This window comes from Agelaius tricolor, unplaced genomic scaffold (assembly GCF_023055355.1).
Source record: "Agelaius tricolor isolate 1412-34295 unplaced genomic scaffold, bAgeTri1.0.p SCAF_10, whole genome shotgun sequence".
Classification (NCBI taxonomy): Eukaryota; Metazoa; Chordata; class Aves; order Passeriformes; family Icteridae; genus Agelaius; species Agelaius tricolor.
This window is the reverse complement of record NW_027269270.1, coordinates 13,523,169-13,543,675: the sequence shown is the minus strand read 5'-3', so window position 1 is coordinate 13,543,675 and position 20,507 is coordinate 13,523,169. Positions and strand designations below refer to the sequence as shown.

The following is a 20,507-nucleotide window of genomic DNA, read 5'->3' as shown; positions in this document are numbered from 1 at the left end:
TCTTGCTGCCTCCTTGGACTCTTCAGAGCAGCTAGTGGAAAAGCACTAAACTGGTAATATAAATGAATATGGAAAATAATGTGACTGGATGAAGTGCCAATGTAGCTTTTATTGTCATATGTGAGGATAACACTGGATATTTCAGGATGGTTAATGATTGAAACCTTCTCATCATATAATTCTTGTCAAAGTCAGACCAGCAATTAAGGAACAGTTTCCCAATAAATTATGGTACAGGAGGCTGAATGAGTATGAACATGACTATGGTAAATCATTTTAGGGAGAGTGGAAAGTGTCGTGCTGTATATAATGTTGGCATTTTAATGTATCTGTTTTATTTGTACAATATACATCACCTAAGAGAATTAGCAGTCAGCAAAAGCTTTGACATTGCCAATTTGCAGGCTCCATGACTAATAATTAAGCCAACAATAACAAAAAAAACCTGATTTCAGATTTTTCTTATTCATTTTCATTAAAGGGTGTTTAATTTGGATGATTAGACAGTAGAAGACCCAGAAAGGACCTGTTTTGTTTAACCCCTGAGTTGGACAGGGTGGCAAGGCAGTTGTGATACCCTTAATAAGGAGTACTTCAGAAGGGAGAAGCAACAGGTTTTCCTACTGTGGAACTGTTGCAGAGCATGAAACCTGTCACTTCCACTGTGATTAAGAGTCATCGTACAAAAGGTAGCATAAAAAGTTAAATTCTGATAGCCTTTTTTGTGGGCAGATTCTTGTGTTTCATCCCTGAGGAAACTGTGAAAACTCTGGCTGTATATATTGCTGCACAGCAACATGGAGGAAAACTAACAACTCTCAGATGTACAGCTGAATATGATAAAATCATATGTTGTATATTCAGTTTTATAGGTGTAAGTTCTTTATGAATGTTCTATATTTTATTTATTGACCAAGTATGTAGCTCATGAGGCAGACTGTAATACATTATATATTCTCTGCAATGTGTGGGTTGAAATACTTTGCTGAGAAGAAAGAAGTAAATACATCATGGGGTTAATAATGTGCAGTTTGGCAAATTGGAGCCTGACCTCAGGCTACTAAACTGAGGGAGTGATACAGAATGAGAGGAATCATATTGAAACTGTGAACAAAGGGAGGTTTTGACTTTTCTGGCCATCACCTAAAGGCTAGCTAATACATAATGTAAAAATGGATATAGCAATGTTTTCTATTTTAAGTGTGAGTTCTCTTCTAAGGTCTTAATTTTCCTTTTGGCCTTTTATGGGGGAGATCAGCATTCTCTCACTCTTTTTGTGTTTTTCTTTACCAGTTTGCTTTTTCAACAAATCCTTGGTTCTTTTCCTACACAGAAATCTCAAAAGAAGAAAAGCTTTTAGTCCTATTACATTTAGCCTTGTGTTGTCACCTCTCTACCTGGAGAGCTTTCATATTTCAAACAACTGCTGTCTTTTAGCCATATGTAAAGACTGAAAGGTGGGGGCTTTGAAGGAAAAGGAAAAAAGATTTTCCAGAGCAGAGTTCTGCTTTTCAGGTTTTAATATGGCTTGTTGTTTGTTTTAGGTTGAGGTTTTTTTTCCCTTCTGCACAAGCAGTATTGACTAATAGCAGGGGTGTACACAAGGGATTCACAAAGAACTGAGTTCAGGCTGCAAATGTTTACCTGGCCATGAAATTTAAAAGCAGAGCATGATTCCAAGGCTCTGGTCTTGTCTAAAGGTCTGCACTGGAAAATGCCCACTTAGCTTTTTGCAATCACTGTGTTTTAATTGTCAAAGTGGTCTCCTGAAAGTGGCATTTCCTAAGGTGGGTATCAGCATTTTGGAGATGCTTATGGACAGTGCTGCTCATACAAGATTGCAATGTGACATAACCTAATGTATTCCATGTGGAAGAGACATCTGAGCACATTTATGTACCTTTGTATTCTGAAAGTGGGTAGCAGCCTACATGCTTGCTCGTGGCTGTCAGCCTGATGTGACATCTGGGAAAAATATTCTTGTTGGTTACCTGTAATTTCCACTTGTTCCTGTCTCTCTGTGACTTCAAAAAAAGAAAGGCAAGGAAGGACAGTCTGGTAGACATAGTACAGACCTAAGAATGTGCAGCAATACTCCTAGCTTTGCTCTGTAGCAAAGCATAGACTTTGAGAAGCCTTTTTATTTTGCAGTAGTTTGTGAGGATTATTTTAATAATAATTATTAATCTTTCTGAGAGTTTCAAACTAAAGAGGCTACTAAATGCCAAGTGCTGTTGTTATAGTGATGTAATTCTCTTTTGCTCGCTTTCCTAATTAACTCTCTTTGCATAAAACTACTGAAGCAGGATTAGAGAAGGAAGCGTTGAGTACTTTAAAGTCAACAACTCACTGGAGCAAGCAAATGTTCTGAGGGAGCCAAAGAATGAAATAGCAAAATTCTTAACAAAAACATGCAATTATTCTTTAAATTGATTAGTTGCTGCTACTCTACAACATTTTTTTTCCTGTGCCCATGGTAGAGTGTGAAAATTTTCCTTAGGTTTGGAAGGTAGTGGGTCTTACTTCAGTGCCTGACAAAATGTCTGAAGCAGTGTAACTTTTCAAGCTGTAGAATATTCATGTGAATGTTGGGTTAGGTTCAATGTCATAGCACCTTTTAAAAATGAAATCATAAATTTCAGACCAGTAAGATTTTTATCATTTCAGTGATAAGATTGGTGAGTGAACTAGACTCTACATACAATCAGAAACTGGCTGAACTTACAAAGTGAAGCTCTCTGGAGTACAGGTTTGTCTGGGGATGGGATAGGAACCCCTGCAAGTGAGAGTGGGAGGGAATAGGTACAGGTTGATCCCAGGGGGGAGGCAGACCCCCAGGTACTGATGCTGATGTGTGCATTGAAAGTATGAGACTTTCTGCAGTGCTGGGAATCCTTGTGGGAAGGCTGCTGGCATGCAGTGGCAGAGCACGTGCCCAGGATCCCAGTACACCTGGGTGCATCAGGCTGGCTCTGAGTGTGTGTGTGAAGCTAGCCTGCAGGCACACAGCAGATATCCTTCATGTGGTGCCTGTCTTTCTGCCTAGAATTTACCTGAGAGATAGACAGCAAACAGAAGAAGTACATCTGTCCATGTGCTCCTGCCTTTGGTGATGCTAATGGTGTAGAGACAAGATCCAGAGCACAGACCTGGAGATTAATAGATGGAGATGCTGCCTCTTCATAAGAAAGACTTGGCCTTAAAGCTTTGAAGAAATAAAATGGTCTGGAGCAGTCAAGGAGAGGCAGTGAGAGCATTCATACCAGGCTGTCCCAGGGGACTTAGTGTACATGTTCTCTGAGCTTCATAAACACTGCCACCTCAGTTATCCTACCTCTAGGAGTGCTTTGCAGGTTGCATGGAGTATGCTGAAGTTCAGATGTGGGCTATGAAGAAAGATTTGTCTTTTAAAAATATGTCAGTTTGATTAGAAATGGTGCCTGTAGCTGTCTTCTATTACAAAACCAGGGAAATTGCTCTCATAAAAGCTTAATTACCCATGCAAATTATGACAGATAATTTCAGGTTGTGTTTCCAGAACACGGTCACTTTGGCATTCCTCTTGTCTCATTTTTTTCCCTCATGCATACATGTCCTGCATAAGCATGTCTCACTTTCCTTCAGAATACAAAAACACACACGAATCTGGAAGGAAAAAGTGCAACTCTTCTGAAGTGTCATTTGGGATTTCTGGGAAACAAATGGGGGAGAAGAAAGAGAAGCATGATTGTATTTTCATTTCTTCAGTGGAGAGGAAAAGCACAAGGGGTGAAGAGGGAGGGTGATGGCAGGTATGATATGGAGGCTTCTGTTTTCCAGTCAGTCATGTGTGGTTGGGATTATCCACATGCAAAGTATACAAATGTATTAGACAGATAACTGTGTGCCTTAGTAATGCTATTTGCTGTTTTGACATTCTCTGTTCCTATTTTTGTTAAGTACTTTACCTTGAAATTTTAAATGAAGTGATTACATAAAAACTTTTTCCCCCCAGTAGAATAATATTTCATGTAAAAAAAAAATAGGATTAAAAGTTTTTCAGCCTCTCTTTTTCCTATCTCCTATATTTTTATACTGTGTAAATTGAAGTTTAAAGGCTATTGAGAAAGGATAAGTAGGTAGCTTACAGAAAGAAGTGAGAGAGAGTCACAGGAAGAAAGGTCTTTCTTCTTCTGAACCTATGCACTTTTTAAAGTCAGGTCCAGCTTCTTCATTTATCATTTGTGCTAACATTGACTCCCTTTCATGTCTATAATGTTTTCATTCACAAAAAAAGCCTAACACATCAAGGAATTATTTTCTTTTGTGTATATAATTTTATTTTCCTCCCTTTTTTCTTTTAAACCTTATTAGCATCATTAAAATGAACTGGTAGCCTGAGGCTTTTTAACAAAATATCAAGCCTTTTAATCATGACCATTCAATAATCATAATAAAAGCTTTGTATCATCAACTAAAATTTGAATTCTGTCAGACACTGTAAATTAATCTGTTTATGCTATCTTAAGATAGGTGCAAAGGGAGGAGATTGTAATTAACACTCAGGCTGTGACTTGGCAGTTGTTCCAAACCATAGTTCTGGCAAAAGAAAGGTTGCTGGTACAATGATAGATAGCTGTTTTCTGTTTTATCCAGTTGTGCTAATGATTCCCTCCAAGAAGCTCTTCATGAGAGCAAGAGCTTATTTGTCTTCAGAATTTGTCAAAAAGGACCTTGAAAAGCAAAGGCTTCCTTGCTGCTAGAGCCTAAAAGCATTGACATGAAGCACAATCCAAAGCTGGAAAGGGCTGACAGAAAGCTCCTGACTAACAAATCCTTGACATTTCTGTTACACAATAAGGGTTTACTTTGCATATCCCAGGAAAGAAGTAGGCATACATACCTGGATATTATTCATATGCTACAGAACTGCATCTTATATAGACTTATCTTTCAGTAAAAAGGTTACAAAGAGAAAATTGAAAAATTTCTGTACAAGATGAACATGTCTTACAAGAAGAAAAAAAAATGCTAACTCTATGTGCTATTCCCAAAGTATTGCTAAGTTCCTTTGTCAGTTAGTTGATGCTGAGATTGCTGAAAATGGCTGTGGAACAATGCCAATAGAAGAGACTGAGGGTAAGCATAGAACCATGACTGCTTTGCAAAAATTAAAAAACTGTGCTAGAAGATAGAAAGGAGATATACATTGATGAGATATGGTTGTTTTGCTTTGCACTCACTCTTCTCTCACAATTATATTGAAGAATCTGTCTTTCTTCCATTAGCAGGAAAGCCAGAGCTGGCTAAGAAGCATCCTAAGAGAAAAGCAAGTTTCAAGGTTATTCCCTTTGCAAATAATATTGCAGATTTACTCAGCACATATCACAGCTTGTTTAGAAGGTAGCTAAAATTGGCATGTATGCAGTCAAATCTGTGTCTACCTTACTACTTTTGCTGTGTTTCAGATAAACAGAAAATAGTGTGGTTTTAATTGAGAGAAAGAGATTAAACATTGCACTTCATACTAAGTGGAATTCAAGTAAGAGTACAGTTTTGTTAGGTTGCAAAAAGAATTCCAGTGACTAGCAAATAATAAAACATGCACTAGTTAGTACTTTGGATTGAAAAAAAAACAAGACAAAAGTCTCAGACAGAAAAGCTCTATTTTGAATTGCTGTTGTAGGATAGTGTATACCTAGGCCCCACAGTTATGGGTGTTGGAGACTGCTAGAATGCTGTGAGCAAGCAAAATGATCCATCAGATCTTTTTCTTTAATTAACTAAATAATTAACCACCTGTTGTGCACATTTCTGAACTACAGAGAGTCTTTGTCCAATGTAAGTGATGAAATCCTCACCAGTTTGTATTTTTCTTAGAAATTAATAAATTACAAATTATAGAGACATCTTTGCATTAAATATAATTCATTCCATTAAGTAAATGAGAGTGAAGCAGAAGGGAGAGGCATGAGTGTCAGACTTGTCATTCACTGGATTTTTCTGTCTCTACTTACTCAAAATTGGCTTTCTTTCCTTGCCCTTCCTGTGAAAACAGTTGATTGTCTTTTTGTTTTAATGGGAAGTCAGATTCAGTAAAGTTAAATCAGGGTCTTCACCCTCTGGTCTGATGGAGACCAGCCCTACTGGTGGAATGGGGAGGAGAAGCAGAGGAAAGAAAAGGGAAAACCTGAGAGTTGAAATGAGAAGAGTTTAATAATTGAAATAAAATATAATAATGATTGTAAGGGAAAGAAAGGACAAGAAAGAGAGAAATAAACCCCAAGCAAGGCATGTGATGCCCAGTACAATGGCTCACCACCTGCAGGCCCAGGCCCAGCCCACTCCCCAGCAGTGATTGCCCTCTCACATCCAACTCCCCCAGTTTATACCCTGGCCTTGGTGTTCTGGGGTATGGAATATCCCTTGGACCAGACCATGTCACCTGTCCTGGCCATGCCCCTGCCAGCTCCTCATGCACCTCCTCACTGGCAGAGCATGGGACACTGCAGAGTCCTTGATTGAGGGTAAGAGCTACTCAGCAACAGCCAGAACATCACTGTGCCTTCAACGTTGTACTGAATCCAAAACGCAGCGCTATAGCAGCTACTTGGAAGAAAATGAGCTCTGTCCCGGCCAAAACCAGGATAATGAGCTGTATGAGTCATTAAAGCCCAAAGTGAGAAAAGAAGTTGGCAATATACATGGAAGGATATTGTAAAATATGTTTTCCATTCTTGTCTTCCAGAGAAGATGAGAATATGGTGCAACATCCTAGTGCTATTTTGTTTTCTCCATCAATTTCTTTCCCCTTCGTTTGGGGAAAAAAGAAAAAAAAAATGCAGGGTGGGACAAGCGTTTGTGCTCCCCATAAGTTGGCTTGCTAGGGGTATTTTGAGGCAAATGTGTGCCACCTATGTAATGTATGTTTGGATAATCATAAAGATGAAGGATTGTACTTAGGATGAAGATTTTGCAATGGAATTACATAGTAATTGGAGTTAAACTTGTAATTATGTTGAATTGTTTTTCAAGAGCACACAGAATATGCTGGTGCTGGTGTTTTCCTCCAAGGGAAGCCAGCTATAGTGTGGTGATCCTGAAATATGAGGGGAATCTGGAATGCAGCAATGCTGACGTTGATTTTGCCTGTCTGTATTTTTAGAAGAGGAATAAGAGTACCATGTTGGTTGATGTGCCTAGTTTAATGGACTATTATCCATTTTTTGTTTTGATTATAAATAAACCCCAGAAACAGTGTTGACATGCCCCTTTATTCCTTCTTATCAGCTTTTTTTTTTTTACTGCTTCTTTCCCAACTCTGTTTTTCATGTTAAAATGAAAAAAACCCCTTGACAATAATGTCAAGATTTAAATAATTTTTATTTATTTGATTCTAAATAACTAAACTCTTGCACTGTAAAATTAGCTGCTTTTCAAAATGTCAAGCAATTGTGTGATTTCTAGCTGTAATTTTGCAGAAAAATAACATGTGTTAATGGAAAGCATTTTGCACCAAGTATGGTCTCTTAGTATTATGCTAGAGACAGGTCACAAATCTAAAGAAATGATCTTGTATCAGTGTAATTGTGGTCATGAGTAAGGAGAATTGAAAAGCAAACATCTATAGACAACAAGCCAACACTCCTGAAAGAAAGGAATGTAAAAAAGGGAATTTTACTTAAAAGGTGTTCATTTTCTAATTTTCAAACATGTAATTAAATAAGTCAGCATTCATTAAAGTGCTGCTGGCTAATAATTTATTTCTCAACAGAAGCGGAACTGTAATGACTGAGGGCTAATTAAAAAAACAAAACAAAAGGCACAAAACCTTCCTGACTTAAAATTATGTAATTTAAAATGTCACTGGAAATCTGGCAAGCTAAAGGCTGTTGGGCTACTCCTCTCTAAATATTGTACAAAATGAAATAGCAGTTATGTAACAACAAACTGCACCAGCTGAGAGAACATGAGACCTTCAGAACATCTGTGTTGGGCATTGCTCCATCTCAGGATGGATGGATTCCTCCCTGCCAGACAAAGCTGGCAAGAATGTTGGAATCATCCTGATTATGCTAATCAAGAGACATTTTAATCTTCTTTGGAGGAACAGATTTAGGTTCTTCTGTATATTATTAAAATGTCATACTGTGTACATAAGTAGGATTTCCTTTATTTGGTGAGAAAGTTTATCATTATTATTAGGAACTTTGTGGTTCTCAGCTCAAATTAGTTTATTAAATTATTTGATATATAACATAGACACTTGTGCTACATATATACACTTTTTATGTCATCTGACTAGTAAAATACACTGGACTAAATAAGTAGGTTGAACTTCCTTTGATAAAGCAGAAGTTTTTAAAACATAAATGACAAAGCTTTTTGCTGGTTGGCCCTGGAGTAACTTAATAGTGCTGTTTTTTCACAATCTTCACTGTAAAATTTAATTTTAAAAAGTAACTGAAAATAAATGCTGATTATTGTTGCATAGTGGTAGGGATGCTTATTAATCTCCACTGAAAACAGAGACACTCCCCATGTTTTCATATTCTCATTCACAGTTGCAACTTGAAAGAGAACAATGAAGGTCTGTGTGTTGCTCTGCAGCAAGATTGGGTCTGTGTTATATATATGCATTTAAATGAATAGCTGTGTTTAATTTAGTTTGGTTATGGTCCTTTCTGTACTTAATAATTTAAATAAACAATAATATTTACACTGCAATTTGTATGTACCTTTATATTTCCTGATTGTTTCTGCTGCTGCTGGTACCTGGGTAATCTCCTCTGCAGTCAATGTAAAGAAGCTTAATTGTGAACAAAACTTAATTGGCATTTTCAGCTGAGAAAAACATATGCTTCTCAGAGGGTAATTGCAAGTTTGTCATTGTGCTGTTTGTCCTAGAAATGAAGTAGTTTTATTTTATGCCAAAGAGATACTAATGACATGTTGTGGTAGAAATCTTACCAGATAGTAGGATGAGATGTAGCAAAATTTCACTAGAGAATGAAATGCAGATCCATGCCTGTGGATTGTGGTAATTTTCTCTTTTACCACATTTTTCTCTTTTTTCTTTTATAAAGTAGGGGTTTTTGGAAAATGGAAAGACATGTTTAGGTGTGTTTTAAGAATAGCAGTCTTTTCAGGACTAGTTGTGACATTGTGTATTTCATTTTTATTACAATGCTTTGAAGATATAAAATTTTATAGGACTGTCATATGTAAAAGCAGCTGCAGTGGTTTAAGATCCCAGTGTTCCATGAATGTTCAGCAGCAAGGCCATCAACTGAGACACAGTAACTGATCTTGTTAATACCTGTAATCTGTTCAAAAGCATTTGTGTAGTGTGTTACTTTTTCTCAGCTGAGAAGCCAATAACAAAATGCTGAGGTGTGATAATGAATATTTTAGAGGCAGTAATATCTTATGTGTAGTGAATGTAGGGCAGTGCTGACTGCAGAGTATGTGCACTCAGTGTCTTGTATATTAACAGAAAACATTATAGGTGTGGTTAGGAGCACTTTGAATCTCTGTAGAGGTAAGAATTACATTACTCATCTTTCCTGGCTTTTTTTAGTTCATCATCATTTCTAGGTTAAACAGAATAATTAATTAAAAATCCAGTAATAAAGAAAGAGAAGTATATTGCCTCTGCAGGCAAGCCATTTGTGCATGTAAATCATGGATAGGTGGTTATTTTGTATGTTTTGAGCCATGATGTTGTCTTTAATTAATTTTTTAGAGTGTTCATATTTTGGAGCGAAAGGCTTCTTCAGGAAGCACAGACCCTTCTTTAAGCAAGCAGTTCCTTGAAAGTGATCATCTCTCTCTATCCAAGGTAAGCAAAAGCCTGGGATGGAGTCTGGGCAGTGAGTTTCCCTCTAGAGTTACAAAGTAGTTTGACTAACACTTCAGGTGTTTTGTGTCCAGTGTTTTGTATGCTACTACCATTTGAGTATATTGGGAGTCTGCCCTGGAGCTTATTGTTCTATAAATGAGGTGGAAGAAGAGCATATAATCTTCAGTAGATGTTATATTAACAAAATTAAGGATTGATTTGTTTTTCTGGTTGTTTTTTTTACATGGATGGCCCCATGAGCAAATTCTACTTTCTCAGAAAATGGGGCTAGAAGGGACCTTGGTGATCCTTGTGGGACCCCTCCAAGTCAGGATAGGATATGATTCTATGACTTTGAGAAGTTTTCCAGTTCAATCCTCTTACTATGGTAGAACAAATAATATCCAAATCTAAAAATGCTGCCAATAAATACTAGTTTAAAAAATATGTCCTAATAACATCCCTTGTGTGTAGTTTGAAATTTAAAAGCTCTTGCTGAGATTTTCTTTCCTGAGGCAGAGTAAAGGATGCAACTGCAGGGGTGACATCACCCTCGTAAAAAGTGAAGCCTTGTGTGTGTTGTTTTGAAGCCAACTTCTTTCTGGGTAAATTGCTCAGTTTTGGAATAAGTGATTCCAAACAAGTCTAATTCCACGTAAAGAAAGCTTCATTTTAAGATACTTCAGATGCAAGAGTAAGATTGTTTCTGAAAAGGTGAGGGTGCTGTGATGGAATATTTGGTGGAAAATAAAAATCTGAGACTAAATATCTGTAATTTTTGAAACAGACCTGGTAAAACAATTTCAAAAGGAAGTATTCTGTTCATCCAGGGAAAATGAAATAATTTATTAATTTTTATTTGGAAGATAAATATTTTGCACTCAAAGCTTGAGAAAGCAGTTGGTGGTGGCTCCTTTAATCCCCAAACAAGAGGCATGTGCAGAGGCAGGCCCTGAAAGCTGTGATTGTGCTCTCCCAGTTGTGGTGCTTTGCACAGGGCTGTTTTTCATGGAATACCTTTGGAATCACTGAAGTCCTAAAATACTGCTGCTTTGCTTGAGAACTGGCCTTGGATGAGGACTCTTCAGGTGTATCACTTTCACTCTGTTTTTTCCCCATTTTTGTCTCTCCTCCATAATGGCCTTTGTATTGGGCATATCTCAACACACCAAAACTGTGGGATGAGGCACAGGTAGGATTGTTAGGAGGGTTTTAAGAGCAGCTTGTAGCACTGATGCAGCAGGAGACAAGTATCCTCACTGCACTGAATAATTGCTCATTTTATCCCTCTGTATCTGGTCTTTTGTTTAAATGAATAGCTATATGAGATTGTGTGATTTCTAGTTGAGAATTAATCAATACTGATGTTATCTAGTAGATAAAAGGCTTATGCCTGCAGTTGATCATCTAAAGGAGAAATCAATATGGTGAAAAATCAGTTGGCAGAGATGCAGAGACTCTCTGCTGGTGTATAACTTAGAGTTTAATTTGTTCCCCTCAAGTGCCAAGTACTTCCATGTAGGGAAAAAATAATACATATGTGCTTCCTCTAGAGAATGGAAAGAGAACACTGAAGTAAAAAAAAGCTGCATTTTGAGTAGGGGATTTACAGACAATGAGATAATTAGTTCATGGTTATTCAGGGGAAACTAAGCTGAATGAAGATTTCTATTAAAATTTACGGCAGTGTTTATTATTTGGGATAGAGCTTTTCACCCTTCTCAAAATACCAAGACTTTATTCAAAATTATAGTTTTGAAATTTGCTGTTACTTTTGCAACTATATTTTTGTTACAGTAATGTTGATGTTATCAGGGCTGTGTAATTTGTTTGGAGATGTTGTGAAAGACTGACAGCACTTGGCTCTGAACAGTTTCATTGGAAATGTGGAGACAATTTTTTTTTCCCTTTAAATGTTTGATGCTATATGACCTCCTTCCTCTCTTGTTAACTTTTCATAACATTGCTAGGAGTTATGACCGATCAACTGGGAAAATGCAAGTTTAATATTATTTACTAATTATACCTTACAAAACTGTTTGTAAGGTATAATTAGTAAAACCTAGTCTGAGGAATCTGGCAGTAAGAGATTTTTAAACTGGTGTAGAATTTTTTTAATTACAGTAGTAGCAAGAGGATAGAAATACATTCTAAGAGAAAATATGACTCCATCTTTTTTTCTTTAAAAATATTGTTCTTTACCTGTTCACTGTGTTACATTGTAAATCTGGCTTGAGTCACCATGCAAAACAAGTGGTATGTACCAGAAATATGCTTTAATTGGCTCCATGAAAGGCATACAACTGGTTGTATCTCAAATGATAGTGTTCCTCTGTTTTTCTCTAGAGAGAAAATTAGTTAGCTTTCCTATAAATTTCTCATAATACAGTGAAAATGAATGCAGGGAAAAAATCTTTTTGCAGATTTCTGAAGGCTCAATTAGCAAGTGAAACTGCCATAAAATGCCTTTGAAGATTATCGCTAGCTACACTCAAAATCAACAATGAAGCAACATCTTCTGCTAGTTTTTCTGATTTGGTGGAAAAACTGGGCCATCCAGAACCAATGTAGCTTGTACTTTAAAGAAAATTTATATTTCTCTATAATTAAGAAATCACAAAGGGCACTCTTGCTATGCATCTTACCTGGTAAGGGTTAGACATCAGAAAATGTTTGTATTTAATAGTTTTAAATGAGATACATCTAGACATAATATAGTGACCGTGTAGTTTGGTACCTAAATAGGTTGGTTTAAAAGTCTGGTTCCTCCTCTTTGTCTTGCATTGAAGAATTTGTGCCACTCTTAAGTGCAATTTTTTGCCATGTATGTGCAAAATTAATTAATGTGTCTTCATGCTTTTTCATCAGGAGCCTGACAGCTGGGAAATCATAGAGGGTCTGAAAATAGGCCAGACCAATGTGCAGAAGCCAGACAAACATGAGGGTTTCATGCTGAAGAAGAGAAAATGGCCATTAAAAGGTTGGCACAAGGTAAATGTCCCATAAACCAGTCAGAACATTATTACCTTATTTTATTAGCTGGGATTTTTTTGTCTAGACAAAATTAGGATGTCAAATAAATACCCATGATTTTGGTGTATGACTTTTTCTTCCACCTGTGTATGGAATTAGTTTGCAGACACAGTTCATAGCTCTCAAATCACAGTCCCTGCTGCCTAAGGTTGTATTTAAAATCCAGAGGGAAGTTGTGAATAAAATTGATCTGACCCTCCAAAAAATCAATTAATGAGGTATATAAGAATTTATGGAATAAACCACTGTTCCCACACTTTTAAAATGCATTATATTAATGTGTTACTATTTGGCAAAGTGTCTATTTTGGTAAGGAACTAATTTATAGGAGAGCAAAAGAAGTCCAACTTTCACAGTTCTGTAAAGGCAATCACTGCTGATGATCTAGATGAATTTACAGCAGTTACCTGTGTTGATAATTTTTAATGTGATTAAGAACTTCACATTTTAACATCCTCCTCTACTCTGCCTTACATTTAACCTTGGGAGCTATGCTGAGCTTAAGTTTTGAAACTTTGGGTTTGTTAATAAGTTTATTTGTTTTGCAATGCCGCCTGGGTATCTTGGAGTTTCTGTAATAATACTTTTTGCTGAGAGTCAGTGAGGAACTTCAGAGACAATAATTGCAGCATGTGCTGTGTTAGTGTTCTACTAGCAAAGCCATATCCAATATCTGTTGAACACTGCATGTCATATTCTGACAGTCCTGAATGTGCTTTGGTGGCATACCAGGTACAATGTGCACAGCTTGGTGAATTTATCATCCTCTGAAGTGCAGTGTGCGTTGGAATGAAATTATGATGAAAGGTAATTTTGTGTATGCAGCTTAGAGCGACAGAGCAATATGACATGAATATCATGTTCTTGTGAAGGTTGTTAGTGACCATACCTATGGAAAAAAAACCCCAAAATGTTCCTGTTGTTTTGACATCTTATTCAAGAAGTTATATCTCCAAATGTGCTGGTTTCAGCTGGGGTAGGGAAAAGCACTGTTTTCCTGCCCTGTGTGAGATATTGCTACCATCTGTTGTGTGACTGGTGGAATTTCTAGAACCATCTTTGAGGGGGATTTTCTGCTGTCCAACTACTGACCCTGCTCATAGTGTTAAATTAGCAGGTTTACCTGAAGAAACCATTGCCCTTCCTTCCCATGTCATGACAGCTTTGAGAATCAAGCAGAGTATTTTGCTGTGTTCTGGGATTTTAACATAGATTAATGCTTTAGGTTACACTCTAAAAATATGAGTTATTTGCTATTACTTTGCATGTTTTTAAAGTTAATGATGATAAACATGAGTTAGCAAATGTCATTTCAAGTCCCATTTTCTGCTAGGCTTTATGCTGTGTGCCAAAGTCTGCATTAACTTGCTGCAAAGCAGCTTGAGTGATCTGGTACAGACAAGCTAGGGCAGCTTTAATTGAGGGAGAAATACAGCTTGAATAGGGGATTCTGCTCAGAGCAATAAAGGTGCAGCAATAGCACAGGCATCATCAGGTTAGGCCAGTCCTGGTACCCATGTCAGTGAAGGTGCAGTGGCTCACCCTGTATCACCAACACCTGTGACATCAGCCCTCCCATCACCTGGGGATGTTCCTGGGAATGCTGCAATATTTGTTTTGGTACAAATACCTGGATTAACACTAGACAAGCTGTCTTCAGCAGGAGTTGCAATCTCATCTGTACTTCACTGAGTACAGGTCTGCCAGAAGGCACAAGCTTTGGCATGGTAGACCAGGGTGTCTCATATGGGCTTCCTTTTGAGATGTAGATCTTGCACTAGGAAAAACTTCTCAGTTTCTGGGTAGGGAAGGTAGGTTGCTAATTTGAAATGTGACCAGCTTTTGTGGGAAAAAAACCAGGAACAAAATAAAGAAACAGATACAAGTCTCTTGTCCTACAGTCTCTTGGAAAGTTTATTACATTGCCTGGAAAACTGAAAAAACCCCACCTTCGTTATCAAAGTTTGTTAAGAAAAGCCTAGAACATAATGTTGAAAAAAGAGAATCTAGGTTCTTTTTTTGTTTAAGAGATAATTTTTGTCAAAAAACAAGCAAGAAATTTATTTAATACTGTGTTTATCCTCTCCTTTCAACCCCCAAAAATTCCTTAATTTTTACAGGGTAATCCTTCTCCAGATGAATTGTTGTACACAGTTTAAATTGCATCTGCTCATTAAGAAAGAATGTTGTTGGATTTTTTTCTTATAATTTCAGAGATTTTTTGTCCTGGATAATGGAATGTTGAAATATTCAAAGTCACCAATTGATGTAAGTAGAGCTGAAGACTTTAAAACTTCTAATGAAGTTCTACCTGCTCATACTCACTCTAGGCATATTTATGAAAGTACACACATGAAAGTTGTTGATGGATTTAAAGATAAATAATGTTGCTGATGGATTTAAAGATAAATAATTGTGGTTATCTCTTCCAAGAATTCTACCTTTTTTTACTTCTGTGGAAATATAAGTAAAATTAATAAGGGTAGTTTCTTGAATATAGCAGCTTGAGAGATTAACCTGGCCATGTATTTTTCTTTTCTAATTTTTATGTCAGCCAGAGCTGATTATTCTGAGACATGTGGATAGGATAAAGAATTAATACCAATTATTTATATTTGATGCCAATAACTACCAGGTCGTAGCAGTAGGGTGTCAAGTACTGTCTAATTTTCTCTTCTCCTCACTTACCTGTGCCTGTGCACTGGTGTGAACAACTTAACACACCCAAACTTTGGAGTTGGCTTTGTACCAGCATTTCTTATGAGATACTTTTCTCTGACTATAAATATAATAAGTGGTTAAATGGTTAGTCTGAGTGCAGCTTTATTTTTTAAAATGGCTTTGTGCTAAAATGTTATAAAACGGGAAACCATTTCAGTACTAGATAGTTTTCTGTTAAATATATAGAAAAAGTGTGTGATACTTCTAAATTTTTGCCCTGATATTTTTATTGTAGATACAGAAAGGAAAGGTCCATGGGAGCATTGATGTTGGTTTATCAGTCATGTCTATAAAAAAAAAGGCTCGTAGGATAGATCTTGACACAGAAGAACATATCTATCACCTAAAGGTAAAAAGTAAAACTACATAATGTTTTTTCATCCTCAACAGAAACAAATAAAATTCTAAAGGATTGTGCAGAAAAGCAGTATCTTGGATGCTTTCTTGATGGTAAATTTTTCTCCAGGTGAAATCACAGGATTCGTTTGATGCATGGGTTTCAAAGTTGCGGCACCACCGGTTGTACCGTCAGAATGAGATTGTGAGGTCTCCCAGGGATGCCAGCTTCCACATATTCCCCTCAGCATCTACTACAGAGTCTTCACCAGCTGCCAATGTGTCAGATGGAAAGGTGTGCAGTGTTCTTTGGTTGAAAACTCCTGGCTGGCTTTTGGGTAGTTTCAGTGGGCTTTTCTTCTAATGCCAAAAGGACAGGAGCTTCCACTGTGGGAACCAATGGCCAGAGAAAAGCTGTGAGGGTGTGCAGCTGAAATCAGCTGAAATACTCTCTAATTTAGCCTTACTTCATTAGAGTAGGCTGCTGAAGAGATCTTGCAAAGTATTCACCACCCATACAATTTGCACTAGCCTTTGACATCAGGTATAAATCTGTCTCTGCTGATTATGTTCTTCCTCTTAAACAACAGCTTTCCTAACTGGTACCTAGCACAGTCCACTTGTGAGGCTCCTGGTTTGATTCTCCTAGATGCTATTCTGAAAAATCCATGTCTTTGGGAACTATGGAGACAAATTGCAGATTTCACTGAAAACGCAATGCATAATTTGGTTTCTGTGCTGAAGTAATATGGTCATTACACTGACAAGGCAACACAGCCTCAGTAAATGTAAGCATTTTATTATGCTTTAGGTGCAACAAAATAACTTCCCCTGGCAGCCTCCTATACCTTGCAGTAACAGCCTTCCTGTCACCTGCACTACTGGTCAGAGTAAAGTAGCAGCCTGGTTGCAGGACTCTGAAGAGATGGACAGATGTGCAGAAGGTTAGACTTTATCTTTTCAAGCCTTGTTCTTTCAGCAAAACCTCTTGTTGATATAAGAAAGAGTCCTGTAAGTAAAGTGGTTAAATTACATCTTTATATGAACATGTAGTAGCTCTTCAGGTAATTGGAAACTTTTACCTCATGGTGGGAACTTTGCTCTCTATATGTTTTGGGATGTTGCTTTTAAAATTTATCCTAATAATCTGTGCTATTTTGATGGATGTCATGGTTCAAATGTGATTACTTCTTGAGGTCCAGAGCCATTGCTGACTCCTATAGAAATAACAAGTGTCTAACAAAATAAAACTTTTACCTTTCCACAAGGGGTTTGGACACTTAACTTTTATAATGCAATTAAGTGCAAACAATGGACACCACGGCAATAAAAAGTCTTAATTGAAGCACGTAATGTATTTTTATTTTATATCTCTTAGATCTTGCTCATTGTCAGTCTAACCTTGTGGAACTCAGTAAACTTCTTCAAAATTTAGAAATACTACAGAGGACTCAGTCAGCACCAAATTTCACAGACATGCAGGTAAATATGATTGAACATAAATCATTACACTGAAATATTTGTTCTTTCTGTTAAGGGAAATATAGAGATGTTGCCTGTTAACTCAGAATGTTTTTCTGAAGTAATAGTGAATCTTGGATGAAATGCTTATCTTATACGTCTGTTGTAATCTTGTGTAGTACTGTTTCTGTTTCATGTGTAAACAAGTAATTAAGATGTATTCAGTATTTGAGTTAAATAGGGCAAATCAAATGATAAGTAATTTGCAAAACAAAACTGAGGACTGTTGCAATAGAACACATTTATAAATTGAAGTTGTATTTAAGGAGTTTTTGTTGTGTTGAGATAACATTTTAAGTTTTTTAAGGATTGGAGACCCAAAGACCCTCAAAGATGAAGTTGCATGCTCTAGAAAAGGGGGCATAGTACAAAGGTCCCAAGTTTTGGACTGTTTCCCAGTTCAGGGTGAGTTTTCCTTTTACCAGAAAGCAACAGCAGATCCTAAATCTTAAATACTTTCTTCCATTTTCACTGAATCTTCTTGTCTGTACAAATGACCTGAGTAGTACCACAACAGAAATCCATGAGGATTTCGAGATCATGTCCTAAATATTATGTAGCCATGAAAATAAAGGGCACCAGTAGTTTTGCTAAAGGAGCTAACTGTACCATGTGTTTATGAAAGTGTACAGATAGCTACAGCTGATCCCTGCTCCAATTTCGGGCCTAGCAGCAGCATTCTTCTCCTTACTTTCAAATTTGTACCTGTCTAATGCTACAATTCTTTACTAACTTGCTGTATTGTCTGTGTTGCTTGTGTCAACTTAATAGCACTTTGTTGCTTTTAACTATTTGTGTAATGTAGGCTAACTGTGTAGATATTTCAAAGAAAGACAAGCGGGTCACGAGACGATGGAGAACAAAAAGTGTCAGCAAAGATGCAAAAATTCAACTTCAGGTACTGAATGCACAATGTTTTACTTTTCACTGTACTTTAAGATTAAATTCTAAGCATGAAATTGTGTATTAGCTGAAAGTAGGAAGTCAGTGTGCTGTCTTCCATGTTTCTGATGAAGTAAATTAAATCTCATTTTGTTGTTCAAAACCTAGAGAAGATAGTGAGAAAAGTACTGATTTTATTTTCATTCATATGAAAACATTGCCATCTAGGGAAAGGAGGGGGATCTGAATATTAGTCAATTAAGGTATTCAAAACTCAATATACACACATCATATGGGGATATTGCTATTCCAAATCAAAGTTGCAAAGAAGGGCAACTGCCTTCAAGTGAACAAGTGACATCAAGTTAAAAGCAGAATGAAATACCGAACACACCAGTAGTCTTTGTCAAGACCTATACTTGGAATATTACCAGTTATAAGTACTTTCACAAGCCTTCTGTAATGGAGAAGGCTCATATGGGAACAAATAAAATAACCAAGAAATAAATTATGTGAAAGAAGAATTTACTCCATCCTTCCCTAGAACTGAAAGCACAGAAATAAATAAGCATAATGTGCATGTATTACTGCCTTGTGTTTTGTTGGAAGCACTTGTGTATTCCGAGGTTTGATCCAAAACCTGATCTTTTTTATAATTAAGCAACTGATAATGAGGACTATTCAACTGGCTTTGGGAGCCAACAATCACCACTGTGATGTCTGCTACTGAGTAAATAAATGTAATCCATTCAAATATCTTGAAATTAGTACAAACTTTGAAAGCTTTTAATATGTCCCCAGTAGGCACATTAAGGGGTTTTCATTTAAGATCAATAATCTTAAGGAAGGAAGAGTTGATAGTTGCATCAGCTTTCTCATTGCAGCTCTTGTAGTTTATTTTTCTTTTTACCTATTATACTTTGATAATCACAATGAGGCATCTGTTGGGATTAAAATAGTTTATTAACAAAGGAATTTTTGTGATTGATGTCATGTCATGCAGTTGAAGGATCACAGTTTTTCCCTGGTGCTGAATAACACAGGGAAATTAAAATATCAGTAAAATGCATGCAAGTACTTCATGCCTGTGAAGAGTCAGTCACCACTGCATATGCTCTTCTTTCATGCCACAGTAACCTCAGAGAAGTCCTATCCACAAAAGTGATGAAAGCAGTCAGTGTATTATGATTTATGGTTGGTCATAGTGAATAATGAGCTGTTCCCATGTTACCTACACTTTGCCAAAGTAGCACTGGCCTGGGCTTCCATGAAACTGCTGTTTGTGGTTTGGCAGGGGTCTGCCTCAGCTCCTGAAAATTTCAAATAGGGTTCCCTTGAGAGAGTTTGTGTGCATGACACTGCTCTACGTGGGTCTGTCACTTCTGTATTGATAATGAACTCTGCCTTACTCGGGTCAGCATTAATTCCTGCCAAGGTTCATACTGCAAATATAAAGTTTATTTTGTTATGGCACAGTATTAAGTTATTGTTGTCTGATCTATAAATTAATTTGCAGTGAAACAGAAACAATAAAATTGTTCTGAATTGTATGGAAGACAAAGAATCCTTGAGGGCTACTCCATTATCTTGCCTAGTTTGATAGTCTCAGTTAATTCTTCCAAGGACTGTCCTGTCTCCTGAGTGCTAGATCTGTGGTCTGTAGGAAGATAGCCTCACAGACTCATTGTGTTATTCCTAATTGGCTTAGGCTGCCACTAAAATGTGGATGTCCTCTGATGCCTACAAGCCCTTTAAGCTAATTCCCATTTTGCTCTTCTGTTAGACACTGCTACTTCTTGGTCTTCCTTATTTCTCATGTTTTCAAGACTGCTTCAAGTCTTTCTGAACTGTTTATCAGGATATCCCCTGCTGAGAATCATTTTGTCTGATTTGTGATCATTGTTTTCATGTTGCTCACACATGATTTGCTATTGAATGGTTGACATTTGGTACTAGTAAGATTTCTGTTGTACTATTACTTTCCTCATACCTCCATAAATCTTGTTAGTTTTAGGGAATAATGCTAATTTTAACAAACTAACTTTAAGCTAGTTTCACTGTTAATTCCATTTGGAGCACTTGAACCTATTTTTTTAAGATTGAGCAGTTTTTAACTACATCAAAGACATTCTGATAGTACAAAGTTGAGAGCATCCTTTTGAGGAGCATAAAATTAGGGAGCTTTATATAAAGG

General features: G+C 36.9%; 1 protein-coding gene across 8 annotated transcripts in view; it reads left to right on the top strand.

The window, feature by feature from the left end:
- Positions 1 to 20,507, top strand: part of OSBPL6 (oxysterol binding protein like 6) — a 97,322-nt gene that overhangs the window by 43,538 nt on the left and 33,277 nt on the right. For 7 of the 8 annotated variants that reach the window (XR_011680360.1, XM_071434835.1, XM_071434841.1 and 4 more), the window contains exons 3-10: positions 9,725 to 9,820; positions 12,689 to 12,811; positions 15,068 to 15,121; positions 15,810 to 15,923; positions 16,041 to 16,205; positions 16,722 to 16,854; positions 17,289 to 17,392; positions 18,237 to 18,329. Coding sequence is in view for 7 of the 8 variants with exons in the window: in XM_071434835.1 (XP_071290936.1) it covers positions 9,725 to 9,820; positions 12,689 to 12,811; positions 15,068 to 15,121; positions 15,810 to 15,923; positions 16,041 to 16,205; positions 16,722 to 16,854; positions 17,289 to 17,392; positions 18,237 to 18,329 (882 nt within the window). In the remaining variant the exon portion in view is untranslated. The remainder of the gene's footprint in view (positions 1 to 9,724; positions 9,821 to 12,688; positions 12,812 to 15,067; positions 15,122 to 15,809; positions 15,924 to 16,040; positions 16,206 to 16,721; positions 16,855 to 17,288; positions 17,393 to 18,236; positions 18,330 to 20,507) is intronic. The other variant, XM_071434840.1, reaches the window with a different exon arrangement.